The 14465-nt window shown below is 32.2% G+C and overlaps 3 protein-coding genes and 1 long non-coding RNA gene across 8 annotated transcripts in view; 1 reads left to right on the top strand and 3 right to left on the bottom strand.

Moving 5' to 3' along the window:
• Window positions 1–155: 155 nt before the first annotated feature.
• LOC122527908 (N-alpha-acetyltransferase 11) lies at window positions 156–2424 on the bottom strand. Of its 3 annotated transcripts, none has more exons than XM_043652490.1 (2): window positions 2269–2424; window positions 156–1395 (listed from the first exon to the last, which is right to left on the bottom strand). In XM_043652490.1, the coding sequence occupies exon 2, from the start codon at window positions 1149–1151 to the stop codon at window positions 597–599; it is 555 nt and encodes a 184-aa protein (XP_043508425.1). In that variant the 5' UTR covers window positions 1152–1395; window positions 2269–2424; the 3' UTR covers window positions 156–596. The 3 variants fall into 3 exon arrangements, with proteins under 3 accessions (XP_043508425.1, XP_043508424.1, XP_043508426.1); XM_043652489.1 differs by lacking the exon at window positions 2269–2424 and adding an exon at window positions 1854–2183; XM_043652491.1 differs by lacking the exon at window positions 2269–2424 and adding an exon at window positions 1755–1889.
• Window positions 2425–2538: 114 nt separating this feature from the next.
• LOC122527907 (protein TSSC4) lies at window positions 2539–3708 on the bottom strand. Its single transcript, XM_043652487.1, has 2 exons — window positions 3606–3708; window positions 2539–3505 (listed from the first exon to the last, which is right to left on the bottom strand). The coding sequence occupies exon 2, from the start codon at window positions 3430–3432 to the stop codon at window positions 2677–2679; it is 756 nt and encodes a 251-aa protein (XP_043508422.1). The 5' UTR covers window positions 3433–3505; window positions 3606–3708; the 3' UTR covers window positions 2539–2676.
• Window positions 3709–4044: 336 nt separating this feature from the next.
• The window catches only part of LOC122527906 (BTB/POZ domain-containing protein 6-B), a 28827-nt gene continuing 18406 nt past the window's right edge, over window positions 4045–14465 (bottom strand). For 2 of the 3 annotated variants that reach the window (XM_043652485.1, XM_043652484.1), the window contains exons 2-6: window positions 10207–10433; window positions 9299–9471; window positions 8439–8683; window positions 7652–8037; window positions 4045–6487 (exon numbers count right to left, since the gene is read on the bottom strand). In XM_043652485.1, coding sequence (XP_043508420.1) covers window positions 6266–6487; window positions 7652–8037; window positions 8439–8683; window positions 9299–9471; window positions 10207–10433 — 1253 coding nt within the window. In that variant the 3' untranslated portion in view covers window positions 4045–6265. Of the gene's footprint in view, window positions 6488–7651; window positions 8038–8438; window positions 8684–9298; window positions 9472–10206; window positions 10434–12040; window positions 12609–14465 lie in introns of those variants that run through there. The other variant, XM_043652486.1, reaches the window with a different exon arrangement.
• The window catches only part of LOC122527909, a 21169-nt gene continuing 13719 nt past the window's right edge, over window positions 7016–14465 (top strand). Inside the window, exons 1-3 of the long non-coding RNA XR_006306450.1 lie at window positions 7016–7303; window positions 9340–9461; window positions 11064–11141. This is a non-coding gene — a long non-coding RNA (uncharacterized LOC122527909). The remainder of the gene's footprint in view (window positions 7304–9339; window positions 9462–11063; window positions 11142–14465) is intronic.

The raw sequence follows: 14465 nt of genomic DNA, 5'->3' as shown, positions 1-14465 counted from the left end.
GTTTTCCTTTAAAAAGTTGGTATCATCTTGCACTTGATTTGCTTGGTGAAATCTGGGTGATAATTTTGTATACTGGCGCGTTACTTGTATATTATAGTTTCAATGGTTCAATAAAGATGAATTGAATACACAGGTAAAAAGTGACAAAACTTTCCTCGCCCTCTGCTTATCGTCTTTATTGTATTAAGATTCATAGGACTTGAATAACACAGTATATCAATTAGCTACACGCAATGATACATTTGGTAGAAACTTTTCAACTCAATTTGCATTGAAGTACATACAGTAGTTTAGAAGTCTCTCTCCTACTCGCTGTATAATTATTAACAAGTACACCCCTTTTGTAGTGGTATATAAAACGCTTCATATGTCTCAGGTAAGGCTTGAATGAACACAAATATCCTATTTGCAAAATTTTAATATATATATACATTCAAGCCATGATGTTTGACTCATAATTATTTTATGCACTTTTCATTAAAATTTATTTATGAAAAATACATATTCATATGTATAATAGTGATTCAAATCCAAACAGTATGGAATTAATGACGCACGAAATGAATTGCTAATTATAAGTAAACATCCCCAACTGACTATGAACGATCACAGCATCTGCCAGTATGTATGTGCGTATTACCATCTTTGTTTGTTTTCTCTTTTGTTGCATTTTTTTCCAAATAAAAGCTGCTAAGGTCTCGTTTCATAGCATAAGCATCTTCTCCATCTGCATAATATTTTGGCTCGACTTCTGATACTTCAAATTGCAAACTGCTTGTATATAAATTCAAAGCTGCTCGGTTACTTCTACGAACATGCAGAGAAACATATTTTGCACCAAAACATTCAACCATTGCTCTGGAAGCTTGGTTCATAAGCTTCTGTGCAATACCAAGTCTTCTGTGTGATCTTTTTACTGCCAAACTGGTAATATGCCCATGTGGATTATCTTCACAATCTTCTTCCATTTTGGCAAGGACATAACCCACTATCCTGCCCTTTTCATCTTCTGCCACATAACTCAATTGTGGCCAAGAAAGAGCATGGTACAAATAATATTTCATTTGATAATTCTCTGGTAAACATTGCAGATTGCAATGCTGTATATTCAATAAATCATCCGTAGTAGCACAGCGTATGTTTATAGACATTTCGACGAATTGAAATATTACAGTTATACGAATAAAAGAAAATTTCGTTTTGTTCAATTTTCTTCTTCTGATGTGTTGTTCGTTAACTGTACAAACGTGTCTCCTTAGTCTTCTTTGCGAATTCTTTTCATACGAGATCTACCATTCTTTAAATCATTTACAGGCGAAGATTCACTCATTCCACCCAACAGTTCTCGAACAAACCTGAACCTTGAAAGGAAAAACTTCCAAACTAAATACCAACCTAAAAAAAAAGACAAAACATGCCTATAAGGAAAAAAGATCCCATTCAAATCAAACACTATATTAAAATTTCTATCAAACACATAAACTATATATATTTTCAATGTATACATATTTCTTTAAATTATTATTTCTCAGCGCGATATCGAAATAAAATACACAAGTAGCGTGATGAGCATATAATTGACAAAATAAATAATATGTAATGCAAGTATAGCTTGTTGATAGTACACAGTTGATTATAGGAGAAAGATACAAAACAAAATAGATCTTAACAGTACGAAACCTAGAATAGCCGTCGCGATTGCGCATACACGTGACGAAAAAGGTTAAATATGTAGTCAGACTCTCCTACTATACCTTCAACATTGGTACTATACGACAGGCCAGATAACAATGTTTCGAAATGATCTGCATACCGCGCAGCAATAACGGAACGTTACTATTTGTCGTTCTTACCCAGCAGCACCAGGCCAAATACTATGAGAAGACTCGATAACACGGAGAAGGCTGCTAGGACGATTTCCTGCATTATTAATTCCGTACCTCAATTACGAATATACTAACAGACTTCCTAGACTGTCACACACGGGAACTGTGTCATAATCTTTTTATAATTCTTGCCCCGTTAGCGAAGAATATCAAATTCACCACATATAGAAACACGAACGACGAATTTAGCACCACGAAACACAAATTTTATCTACGTTTTTTCGTTCACTGGTTCAACACGCCATTTTGAATCGGTGACGATGTAGTATGCGTACAGGTTATGAGGTTTCTTCGCCCCCCCCCCCCTCCAATTGTATAAACAAATTACTCGTAGATATTCTATCTCGCGCGTAATCTTTCAAAGATGTATTACGTAACTTACCGAAGTTCAATAGCTTGTATTTTTTGCACTGATCGGCATCGTACGCGTGAAAAATCAAAAACAAACTCTGACTTGCGACTTTTAAATAGCTTGCGACTAAGTCGACAGGAAATAGTCATAACACGCGGTGTATTATGCGCAGTCGCGGATCATTCCCGGAAGAGCCCGCCAGAGCGGCATTGTTTCAATTTTTTCAAAATCGATTCCGATTATTGTGACACGGGAAAAGTACAAAGCTTATAAAAACTCGAGATGTTTCATACCTAAAGAAATACGTATGAAGAAATACGTACAGTGTATTTATTGCCGCTATATTCAAAATACATACATCGGTGAAAATCAAATATTCATATTATAGAGAAAACTTGGAAAGCAGTTACATTTACAATAGTAATAAATTCTCAATTTTCAATTTTCCTCTTCATCAGGTTCTTCCAAGTGATCCAGTTTAAGTTGTTTAGCTCTGTCTACTTTCATAGGATGAATGTCTCTCTTAACCTTTTTCTTCTTCTTTTGGCCAACAACATATTCTGGCATGATAATTTTGCTACTTCTAAAGACTGGCTTGTCATCAGTTTCAATAATAACTGGCGTATTGCCTGTTTTGTCTGCATTGTTTTCTGGTTTCTTAAATTCAACATCTTCAGCAGATGTTTTCTGTTTCTTAGATTTGAACGTTATTTTTGCTTGACTCCTTCTTCCAGAACCAGACTCGTCTACATCCATTTTCTCTGATTCTTGTATTTTTTCCACTGATTTTCTTGCTTTCAATTCCTTCAGAAATGATAATGCAGCCCTTGTATTACTTTCTTCTGTCATATCATCATTGGATACATCATCTAAACTATATTTTTTCCATTTATGAGGATTCTTATGAAAATCTGGTATATTTCTGCTCAAAGCCCGTGGTGCTGGACCTTCTGGCCGTTTGAAAATACTCTCCTTACCACGAAATCTTCTCGTTTGACTTTTACGGCCAGCTCTTAAGATTTGAGAATAGTTTGAGTCACTGTCAACATCTATTGCAGATTCTGTAGATTCAACAACCATTTTATTCTTATTACATTCTTGCTCTGCATCTGACAGTTTGTCAAACAACAATTTCTGTCTGTTTGCAAATTCTGCATTACCACCATGTAAAACAAAATCTGTTGTTGTATGCATTTTAACGTTTCTTTATATTTGTTTATGTTTTATGAAAACGTCAAAGTATGGGTAATACAGACAAAAATATAACCTATAATATACCATGCATTAAAATAGGTTAAAATGCTCAGTAGTTATTTATTTAAATAACGTTCAAGGTATCTGGGATTTTAATAAATTTTTGAAGTTACCTATTGTCACTTTATTAATTTATTAATACTTAAACATTTAAAGAACGTAAAAATATTGACGTTAAACTGCGTCGTATGTACGTCGCCATTTTATCTCGAAAGTAGCTATCGAGGTTAAGATCGCATACTCAATATATGTCGCTACAAATATATCGTATTTGACTTTTAAAATAATGAACAGTACAATTTATACTCATTTCAAAAATGTAAGACATAATACAAATAAAATAAAAAACATGACATAATTATTTAATAGTAAAGTGTTTATAAAATTAGTTTTGCAATAAATTTTATTTGTGTGTATTCTACATGTGGCTTGAAATGAAATTATTTTTAAAGACTAGTATATGGCACTTTTGGCTTTAAAAAAATAGAAAACATTAAAAAAAAAATGAAAAATTTATTACGTTTCATATTCTTGAACAATTTAACTAATAAATTGCATGATTTTTATGTAATTTTTATTTTCATTACAGTTCATCATTACACTTGCAAGCTTTATTTTCAATTTCCAATACGTTTTTGGTTCGCAGATACATAATGATTCACGTGAAAAATGTACAAAACGAACTGATTTTTACACCATACGTACAATCAAAGAAGCAGCTACAAACAATGGCTCGAAATGAATTTACCTGTTTCAACAACCGATTTGATGCAATCAATTCAAACAAATAATCAAGTTGCAATATTCAATCGATTTCTAAATAATCATCAACACACAATAGACTCAATAACTTGTTAGAGTAACATTCGATCTTAACGTAATCTGAGCATAACGAGTCATGGCGAATAAAATTTAACCGATCAAATAGCAACACGAGATTTAATGACTAACATATAATTGGTAACGATAGAACACGCCTACGTGGCCGTATTTATGACATTAGCTCGCAAAACGTACTAAACGAATGTGACAATTAATATGAAAACGATGACTGTCGTTTCAAATTATGTCACTACAATTTCTGGTGTCAGATACAACGACACGTTATTGTGTTCATTATATAAAATTCGATGTTAACAATTGTATACTATATACAGTTTAAATATGGACACTCGGTGTAATTATATCAATTAGAATATTGATTTATAAGACTGATTTGAAACTTCATTTTCGTAATTAATCTCTATTATTAGAGTTCAGAATAAAAGGAATCGATATTTTGCAGAGGAAAAAAAGTTAACCGAGTGTCTACATTTAAACCAGATTCGTTCTTTAATTAAGCTCAAAATTTATTCGTTGATAAATGAATAATTCGAAGCTGTCGATTTTAAATCGCGTAACGATTCACATGGACGTTCGAGGTTTGAGAAATGTATGAAATCTCGAAAGTAACGACGATCGTGAAAAAAATGCATCGCAGTGTTATCGTTCATGACAATTCGAAAATTTGGTATAAAAAGAAAACGAAGTTTGCGTTATTGGACGTCACACATTCACACGGACCAGCCATGATTTCACTCTCTAACTCATAATTATAAGCTATATATTCTGAACAGCAATTATGAACACAATGAACATATAACAGAGTACAGGTAATAGTGACGATAAAAAACTAAAAATTCCAAACAGGCTGACTGCTATTTTTGCGAATTACTACACAACTGAATAAAAAATAATGGCAAACATAATAGTCCAATCTATATGGAATTTTTAGTCTTCGTTGTAATAGAATTACAAATACTTTTCAAATGTTTTTGGATAACTTATTCGTAAAGAATGTATAGAATTTTGCATTAAAAACAACAAAGTCTAAAAGATGTCATTTTTTTGACGTTATCATATCGTTCAGTCCCTGTAAATGATACGCATTTCAAGGTACAATACTTATATACAATACGAAAAGTCATTCTTCGAATTTTCTTGAAACTGATCGACTTCATTCGAATGCTACTTGCCAAAACCATTTTTTAGAAGTTCCAAGTTAAGTTTCTTTTCTGACTTCATGTCGATTATCTTTAAAAATTTGCTAAAAGATTTGCAAATACTTGTTAAAAAAGAAAGATGATAACGTAATGGTTTAAAAAATCAGGCAATAAATAATAAAAATATTCAAACGACGAACAAATCTCATCATAATATTTTTTCATGATTAAAAAACTGGCAATGTATAACAAGTAAATATCTCTGTAAAAATGTGAAAACATCTCAAAATGATTAATTAAAATCGAAAAATATCTGAATCGTTTAAAATCCATTTTTCTATATTCTAGGAAAGTATCTCTTCGCAGAGAGGAACGTCATATTTAAAAGTTTCTACAAACTAGCAAAAAAAAAAAAAGGATATTAACAAACATTGTATAATTAAACTTCAGCCTCTTTCAGCATTCTTGCCATCGTACAGTACCCGTTATTTGTGAAATAAAATAAAAAAGGAAAATGCATCACGAAAACGAAAAGAGATCTAATCAGGGCAAACTTTGATATTTTTCAGCAGTGTAACAGGCGAGTGTTAATGTCGGCTCAATGCAAAACGCTTTCATCCTTAGTGCCTAAATTAATACAAAAATCGAGACGCGAGAAATTTCACGCAATGATGTTATACAAAGACTCGGGAAACGATAGGAAAGAAACTAGTTCTCGGTGGGAAATTTAAGAATCTGCCGATTTCCTCAGCTCCTCTTCGTCCTGGTTCCATACTGAATGGGATTTCAGTTCAGTCGAAAATACAGGCGAGAACTCGCACGAGATAGTTACCGATTCTCGCGCAAGTCCTCTGTCCCTGATTTACACATTCTTTTCTACTATTCTTCCGATTGTCCTGGCACTCTTTCTTTTCCGATTTCGACATTTTGCAATTTTGCTCCTCGTACATTCTCACATCGATCCTTGGATTATTGGTTAGTCTAGGAAATGGTCCATTCACCGAACTACAATCCTATGGATAGAGAATACAATCATCTTTCGATTTTTAATTGAACTTTAGTTCCAGACAGATTCAAGATATAGAAATTTTAACAAAAAATTAATCGATTTTTCATTGATAATAAACTACTGTATGTACATACACTTGAAAATGAATTTGAATTTTCATACTAGATACGTTTGTTATTTCATCTGATAATAATTGATCAAAAATAATTTCTGAAACTCATATTTAGGTTTCAAGAATATTAATTGTGCGTTTTGAAATCATTGTGCAAAATTTGTAAAATATAAATCTCTTTACCGTTCTTCTACGCCTGTTATATCTCCCATTAAATTTCGTATCTTCAAGTTTATTGCTTACTCTATATTTTTTAATTGTCATGTCGCACTTTATGTATAAACGCGTTAACGTGTCACAAAAATAAACCAAACCATTTGTTTTTATTCAACTTGGCAAAATACGAAAATTGTTATTTCATCTTCTTCAACATTGAACATTACACGAAAAGATGAGAAAGTATTAAAGTAAAATCACATTTGGGACAGTACACCATACAAAAGATAACCGAAAACTAAAATGGACGATTGTATAGATGAATCTGGTATAGATGGGATTTGGTCGCGCTGTTGAATCAGTAAACCATGGACAGATAAAGGTGTACTGTCTGATAGCGATTATAGATATCGTTTTCAGCAATAAGATAAGTACTAACACCTGATAAAGAAGACGAAGACACTTTACTTTCACTTCGAGCAATACAGTTCTTATCCAATTGAGGGAAATCGACAGTAAATTGAGCATAAGAAGAAGCAAGTATATACAACTGTAAGTGCAAGAAATATTAATTATTCTTTGTTGAATACAGTTATATTATATAAAACATTGATCTGCACAAAGTTATATAAAAATGTTCATCAAAATTTACAATTGAAAGGGAGGGCTATGCCAAAAATGTTCTTCATTGACTCTGGTATCCTCTCACTGTTCTAATTATTATCTTTCAGTAAATTCAAGACAAATGGAAACTACAGTTTCCAATATTTAAAAACGCAGTGATCTTAATTGCAAAAGCTTCTACTGCAACACTAATTTTCATTGCACATTGCTACATTGCACTTATATTATGGCATAGCTCGAGACACCCTCTAATTAAATGAAAAAGAGTTACCATACCTCCTTTCCTTTCTGATGGCCCAGAATTCTAGCAACGATGTAAGCCGACTCCTCGCTAGATAGGATTCCACTCGCCATAGGGCCCTCGATGAACTCTTTATCAGACATAAGGGAATATCGAACACTATACCAGACATCGTCCGAAAGTGCGGATCTCTTGTTGCTGGCTGATGGCTCGAGTCCGTGTCTTCTGCATTTGGACGCGGCCCACCTGTTCAACGCGTGGAACAATATCGACTCGTTGTTCAATCTCAGAGTGTCACGACACGCCAGTTCTTCCACCTCGGCGCAGCTTAACTCCTCAAAGAATTCCTGGCTGAAAACCGCCTCCGGTTCCGAGTCGATCACGTCCAGACAACTCAGGAGAAGTCGCGTGCAGGCTGCGGCTAAGATTTCAACGAACTTTAATCAAACGTTCTAATCCTGGAGGGAGCAGAAATTTGGTGTTTAATAAATATTGGATTAAATTGGATATTTGCAATATAGGCCGATATATTGCAAAATTTTGTTGGAGAACTTGTTGGGAATCTAGTAATTAATAAAGTGTTTCGTGGAATTTTTTGGCAACAAGTTGATTAAGGAGTGCTATAAGGCTATTTTGGTGGGTGTGATATCTTACTCTTCGACTAATGGCAATGACTTTCAGCGAGTATATTTCGTAGGATTTTGAAGGATTCACTCGAGAAGCTATCTTTTAAAAATCACTCTTTTGAAAGATTTTAACATTAGAACGATGTTCAATTAATAAAATTAACGACGAATTTCTGAATTCTGAAAATGACAATACCTATTTCACCAGCATCGTCACCAGGAGCCGGAGGAGCCGTGGGTGAGTTGAAAGTATATGTTACACAGTCTGCGTAAAGATTGAGGCCCTGGTAGATTTCAAGCACGGTGTTCGAATTTAAATTGCTTTCGAGGTATTCAACGGCGTACCTTGCCAATTCTGGACAGAGATACTGATGAGCCGCGTCAAGTGTTGCACGAGCTGTGGTCACAGATTGAAAATTGATCCGCTCTTCGAGAACGTATCTGCACAAAAATGGTCAAACAAACTTCAAATCGATGTAAAAAAAAAAAAAAAAAAAAAAAAAAGGAAGGAAACAGTTGCCTGAATTATTAACCATACTTTTTAGCTGCGCTCGTTCAACTATGTATCATTTCCCTCTCTTCTTCTATTGAAAAACAAATTGCAGGACATTAAATTTCTTTAAGTTTTCCTAATTTCTATCTTTTTGGTGCTATTGTTAGATGAGAGATTCCTTGCTCTTGTTCTTGTTTAGAAAATTGTTATTTCATCTGATTTGGATTTAACAAGCTTCATTTCTTCGGAAATTTACATCCACAACATTTTTTCCTCGGACATCGAGGTCTCGTCATTCTTTGTTTGCAACAGATCATCAACGGAAGCGTAATTAAAATAAGAATCCAGAAATAAGCGATGGTACCAATTATCGTCAGTGTGTACAGAGATGTTGCCATAATGGCACTGTGACTTTTTTTTTTTTAACAACGCTTGATCCTCAGGGATATCGAAATTACTTGATGAAAGATGTGATCGATCGAGAATTGTACAGCATTGTAGCTGAACAGATTGTATCTTCGTCTGATTTTTCAATATTGATATATTATGGATTCTGTATTTACCTGAGCAAATAATCGAAAGCTCTTTTCTCTATGTGTTGCAGTTTCAGCACGGGTGGAGGATTGCTTGGCGCAGGTGCTAAAGGACCGACGAGCATCGCACGAAACCATTCCGACCTTTCAGCCAGTTGTTCCCTTTCTACGCAGTACCTCCACGTGTCTCCAGGTAAACCAGCCTGTGCACAGTACACATAATACAGAGATTAAGAAAACCATTTTCTCACTTGATACTTGCATATACGCTGAGTTTCCTAAATATACTGACTAAACTGTATGTATGAATTTGTACGTATTTATGATTTCAAAACTTTACTTTCACAAAAATATGAAATTACACGAAAGCTCAATGTTAAATATTACTTATATACATAATTATTCGTAAAGAGATTAAAAAGGTGGACTCTTAGACAAATTACGAAGTTCAGCAATAATTTAAAGAGATAATTATTTAGGGAACTTTCTCAGTATTTACTTCTTTAATTAACAAATGTCAACGCATATTACATACGTACATATATGCAGCATTCAAGCGAAATATTTATCTTTCTATCTGTATTCAATATAAAATTTTATATTTAAACCTAAACTGGAAATATATTATATTATAATATATATATTAATATAAATAATATGATTAAATTAATATATAAATATACTATATATTAATTTTATATTTAAATCTAAGAAACACACACACACACACACACATATATATAAGAAAATAAGAGATACAAAAATAAAAAATGTAAATCACCGACAAAACATTGATTAAAGTAAACAGAAACAAAGTAAAAAATATGCAGTAACTATAAAATATTGATCTCTTACAGAATACAAGTAATCGTAAAATAAAAATGCAAGTATTTCCGATTTCTTTTCTTTCCTTTGCAATATTTCTTTCTTTTCTTTACCTCGAGAATCACCATGTTATAAATGGAGGATTTCGTCGTGTTCTGCTTGATCATAAAAGGAACTCGAGACATATCTTCCGAGTTTTGAAGGATCGCGTACTTTCTCGACGAGTTCTGCGCCATTACCGGCAGGATTATGGTCCTGGAGTAAATTCGATTCCGTACACCCTCCCGAACCTTTTGTCGTGCCCTTTCAGGCTCGGTGCGAGCGCATCGTGAGCTGTCGCCTGTAACAAAACATACAAGAAACTCGATACTTGTAGGGGTCACGGTTGCAAAACCTGAATTAAAATTTCTAATTTCCTTGTTTTGAAATATTTGAAAGTACGGCGGGCAATTACGTTGCAGAGATTATATCGGCAGTAAAGTACAATTGGCCTTTTAACACAAAGGAACTATGACTCCGTTATATTATTTTCTTTTACATCGTTTTTTTTTTTTTTTTTTTTTATATGAAAAACTATAACATTGCAACATCAAATTTAAATAATGTTATACGTATTATACGCATATTTCCATTTATTCGTAAGTGTCTTTCAATTCGTTACACATTTTAAAAGTTATATATAATATACAATTTTGTATGTTACATATAAATTATTGTATATTATCAGAAGAATTATTTGTAGTTCAAACATTTTCTGTTTGAAATTAAATCTTCATACGGAAACTTTAAAATATTGAACGTGTGACTTAAAATTGAAGGATTCCTTAAAACAAAGGAATTACGACATTGTTATATTATATCTGCTCTTTTATTCTCTGTTGTTTATAAAAATTATAAGTGTATACGGTTGTATATAACTATATATTATACGCTGAAATTGCGAAGTAATAAGTGCATTGTTTCATTACAGATTTTTCTTCCTTCAGTTTTATACAACTCAGACTGGAAAAGTTAACAAACTTATGATGTGGCGAAATACCGGAAACAGGTAATAACTGTATTTGTTCTTGCTGCATCTTCAATGAATCACTCGTACTTATGTGTACATAAGTACGAGTGTTCATTTGGCGAATTAGAGCAGAGGATCAATGAGTTCGATTTTTATCTTTATCGAGCTTTTATCGAGCTGATGATTCTGCTGTGTAAACACTAAAAAATACACGAAAATATCTAAACTATACAAAGGTTTGGCAGCGTTCACGGTAGATAGCACTTTACGTTTCATTCGCTGCTGATTTTCTTTCTTTCTTTTTTCTTTTCTTATCAAAGTAATAAGATTCCACAATTCGTGTAAAAGAATCAAAGTTTCAATAATGAACAATTTGTCGCTTCTGTCATTGTCATATATTTGAAAAAAAGTAAGGAAGAAAATATGTAAAATTTCGTACATTTTGAGTAAAGCGAAAAATGTATCAAGTTTGAAACTAGAATTTATTAACCTATTCAGACGAAGGTCGACGAAACGTTTTCTTTTATGAATATTACATTATTCTTGACACACTGTACGCAATTGATTTCTTAGCCGGAATAGTTTTAGTTTTTAAGCTCGAAAAATATCTCGTTCTTTTATGGAAATATAAATACAAGTTTTTTCTATACCAAAAAAATATTATAGCAATTATCAACAACAGCGATAATATTTTTTGACACTAATTCGTACAGTAATATTATATAAAATTAAATCATAAATATTGTTAACTAACTTTTCACCATGATAAAGACACAAGTTTATGGTATTAACTTTTTATCTATCGATCGCAATTTTAATTCTTAATACACGAAAGCGTTGCTTAGAAACAATCAATGATGCCCATTTATCGATGTAACAGGTATAACACCTGCTATAAAAATTCTGTATAATATTCGTCTTGAAACTGTGAATCTCACCATTGTTGTGTGTGACTGTCATGTTGACGATACACATCACAAAGTTGTCTTCTTTTTAGCTAGATTTCACTTTCTAAGAACGTAAGGAACAATTCTTAAAAAATTTTATTAATTCTGTTCTTTTCTCCTAAATTTTATTGATTAAAATTTGAATCGTGTAAAAAATATCAAGATGTGATGATCTACTTTCTATCCATTCTATTTTACATATTCTTCAAAAATGTTCACACTCTTACACTATTGCACTTTTTTAATTCTCCAATAAATCAGTCACCTACTGCCACCACATTATGCCGTTTAAATGAAAGAGAAACCCAATTAGAAATGCAACAAGTCTCTCAGAAACATAGGCTGCAAGTCTATGTTTCAATGAAAATATTTATATTTTCACACTTCTCTTCGCCTGAAGAGAGATCATCAATTAGACAAACTTTCTTCAAGGAAATTTCACTGTTATACTTTTTATCTTCGAATTTGGTTCCTCTTGTTTTATCGACAAATCGATTCGATCGAAACAGAGAGGAGACAGCAACCCTTTCAGAGCGAACAACCTCGCTCGACTGACAGATCGATTAGATTCGTGCGACTGTAATGAATGAGTCAGTCACTGGGGGGATTCGTTTTAATGCAAATGTATGCGGTTACGTTTTATCGACTGCGGCGACAATTATTTATAAACAATGGGCAAAGGTCCTAGAAGCTGTGGAATGTCTCGAGTTGAACACCTCGAATTTCATCCCGGAATTTTTTGGAATAACAGGAAGGGCCAAAAGGAAGTCGATTGTTTTGCTACGAGGTGAACTATCCACTACGAAACGTTGATACACAAATGGTGATAATTAGGCTGCCAATTTAAAGATTTTTATGTAAGTAAACTATGTAAGTAAAATTTTGAAAAAGTAATTTTATATAATATAATTTTGTATAACTAAATACTAAAGTATATTTAAAAATTTATATATAACTAAAGTAAACTATATAGTAAACTTAGTTATAGTAAACTATAACTAAACTAAACTTTACTTTACTTTAGTAAGTTTTATATAACTAAAGTAAACTTATAACTTTAGTTAGAATATAAACTTATAACTTTAGTAAGAATATAACGATAGATTTGTCTATACATTGTAATAAATATTCTGCTTTGGATATTTGACTATTTTTATATGTATGTACATTATGTGTGTTGTGTATATTTTTGCACCTTAGTATTTCACATAAATGTATGAAAATTCGTCAAGCAATAGTGTAAATAAATTCACATTTTTGTCTCTTTCATTATGACTTCCCCTTGGTGCAAGAACTTCAATTAGCATTCCTATATTTTTAGTACAAATAGTATTTTTAGTACAAATTTTTAGTCAATACTTGGGCGTGTAGAATGAAAAGTTTCTATTTTCTTAATTTTTCCTCATATTTTCAAAGGAAAATATTATAAACTAACGAAATTATTTTCTGCACCATCTTCTGTTAATACACTGACAATTAGTTCGAATATTTTAAATAAAAAATTATTTCTAGTGAGCTAGTAATTGCGAAGATGTTATCACTGATAGAAAATATCTTAAAGGAAGAGAGCTGTGGAATGTTACTGTATCATAAAGAGACTATCAATACTTCGAAGCATCGAAAACTGCTTCAGGCAGCAATTTCACTGTTTGTATATACAAACACATTGTGATAACACATTGAAGTTTGAGTACGAATTGTACTTAAAGATAATTCTGCATTTTTCAAATTAATTACAAATACTAGAAAGCAGTTTCATTAATGCTTTAATATGAAAAAGACTGCAAGAGGACTTCACAAAATATTTATGACATAAAAATAAAATATTCATAACTGAAATTAATTTAAAAAAATGACGCGTCTATGCTACTTTGATAATATTAATGTTTCCAAGTCCAGAAATATTTTCTTATCGCTTTTTATCGGTCTCCTTTTACATATTTCGTTAAAAAGCAAATAATAACACATTGTTGTCGAAAATACAATTGGATCATTGTTCAATTTTGACGCGCGTGTTCAAATTTAACATTTCTTTCTGTTCCAGTTTTGCTTCTTCTTCTTTTTTTTTTTTTTATTATAAATCGAACAAGAAATAATGGGCGGATACTTTTTGATGGTGTTAAAATGATTTTACATCTCGAACGAATAATTAGCAAGCGTTAATCAATAGCATTTTCTGAGATATGCATGGATGACTTCATTTTAGAGGCCGTGACCAAGGTCGCATTATAGTTAGACGAATAATATAAAATTGGATGAACAGTATGATTTATCTAGAAAATGATGTATACTATTTCAAATAAAATACTAAACATTAAACTACTGTTCAGAATGATGTTGATATTAATATCCACTTTTTTTTTTTTTTTTATTAATTCAGAGCTCGTAAAAAGAAAAGATTTATAAAAAAAAAAAA

This window comes from Frieseomelitta varia, unplaced genomic scaffold (genome assembly GCF_011392965.1).
Source record: "Frieseomelitta varia isolate USP_RPSP 00005682 unplaced genomic scaffold, Fvar_1.2 scaffold_238, whole genome shotgun sequence".
NCBI classification, from domain to species: domain Eukaryota; kingdom Metazoa; phylum Arthropoda; class Insecta; order Hymenoptera; family Apidae; genus Frieseomelitta; species Frieseomelitta varia.
The sequence above is the reverse complement of the archived record's forward strand: the minus strand, read 5'-3'. Positions and strand labels throughout refer to the sequence as shown.

Coding starts and splice junctions, on each gene's coding strand:
- LOC122527908 (XM_043652490.1), bottom strand. CDS start 1,151: ATGTCTATAAACATACGCTGTGCTACTACGGATGATTTATTGAATATA.
- LOC122527907 (XM_043652487.1), bottom strand. CDS start 3,432: ATGCATACAACAACAGATTTTGTTTTACATGGTGGTAATGCAGAATTT.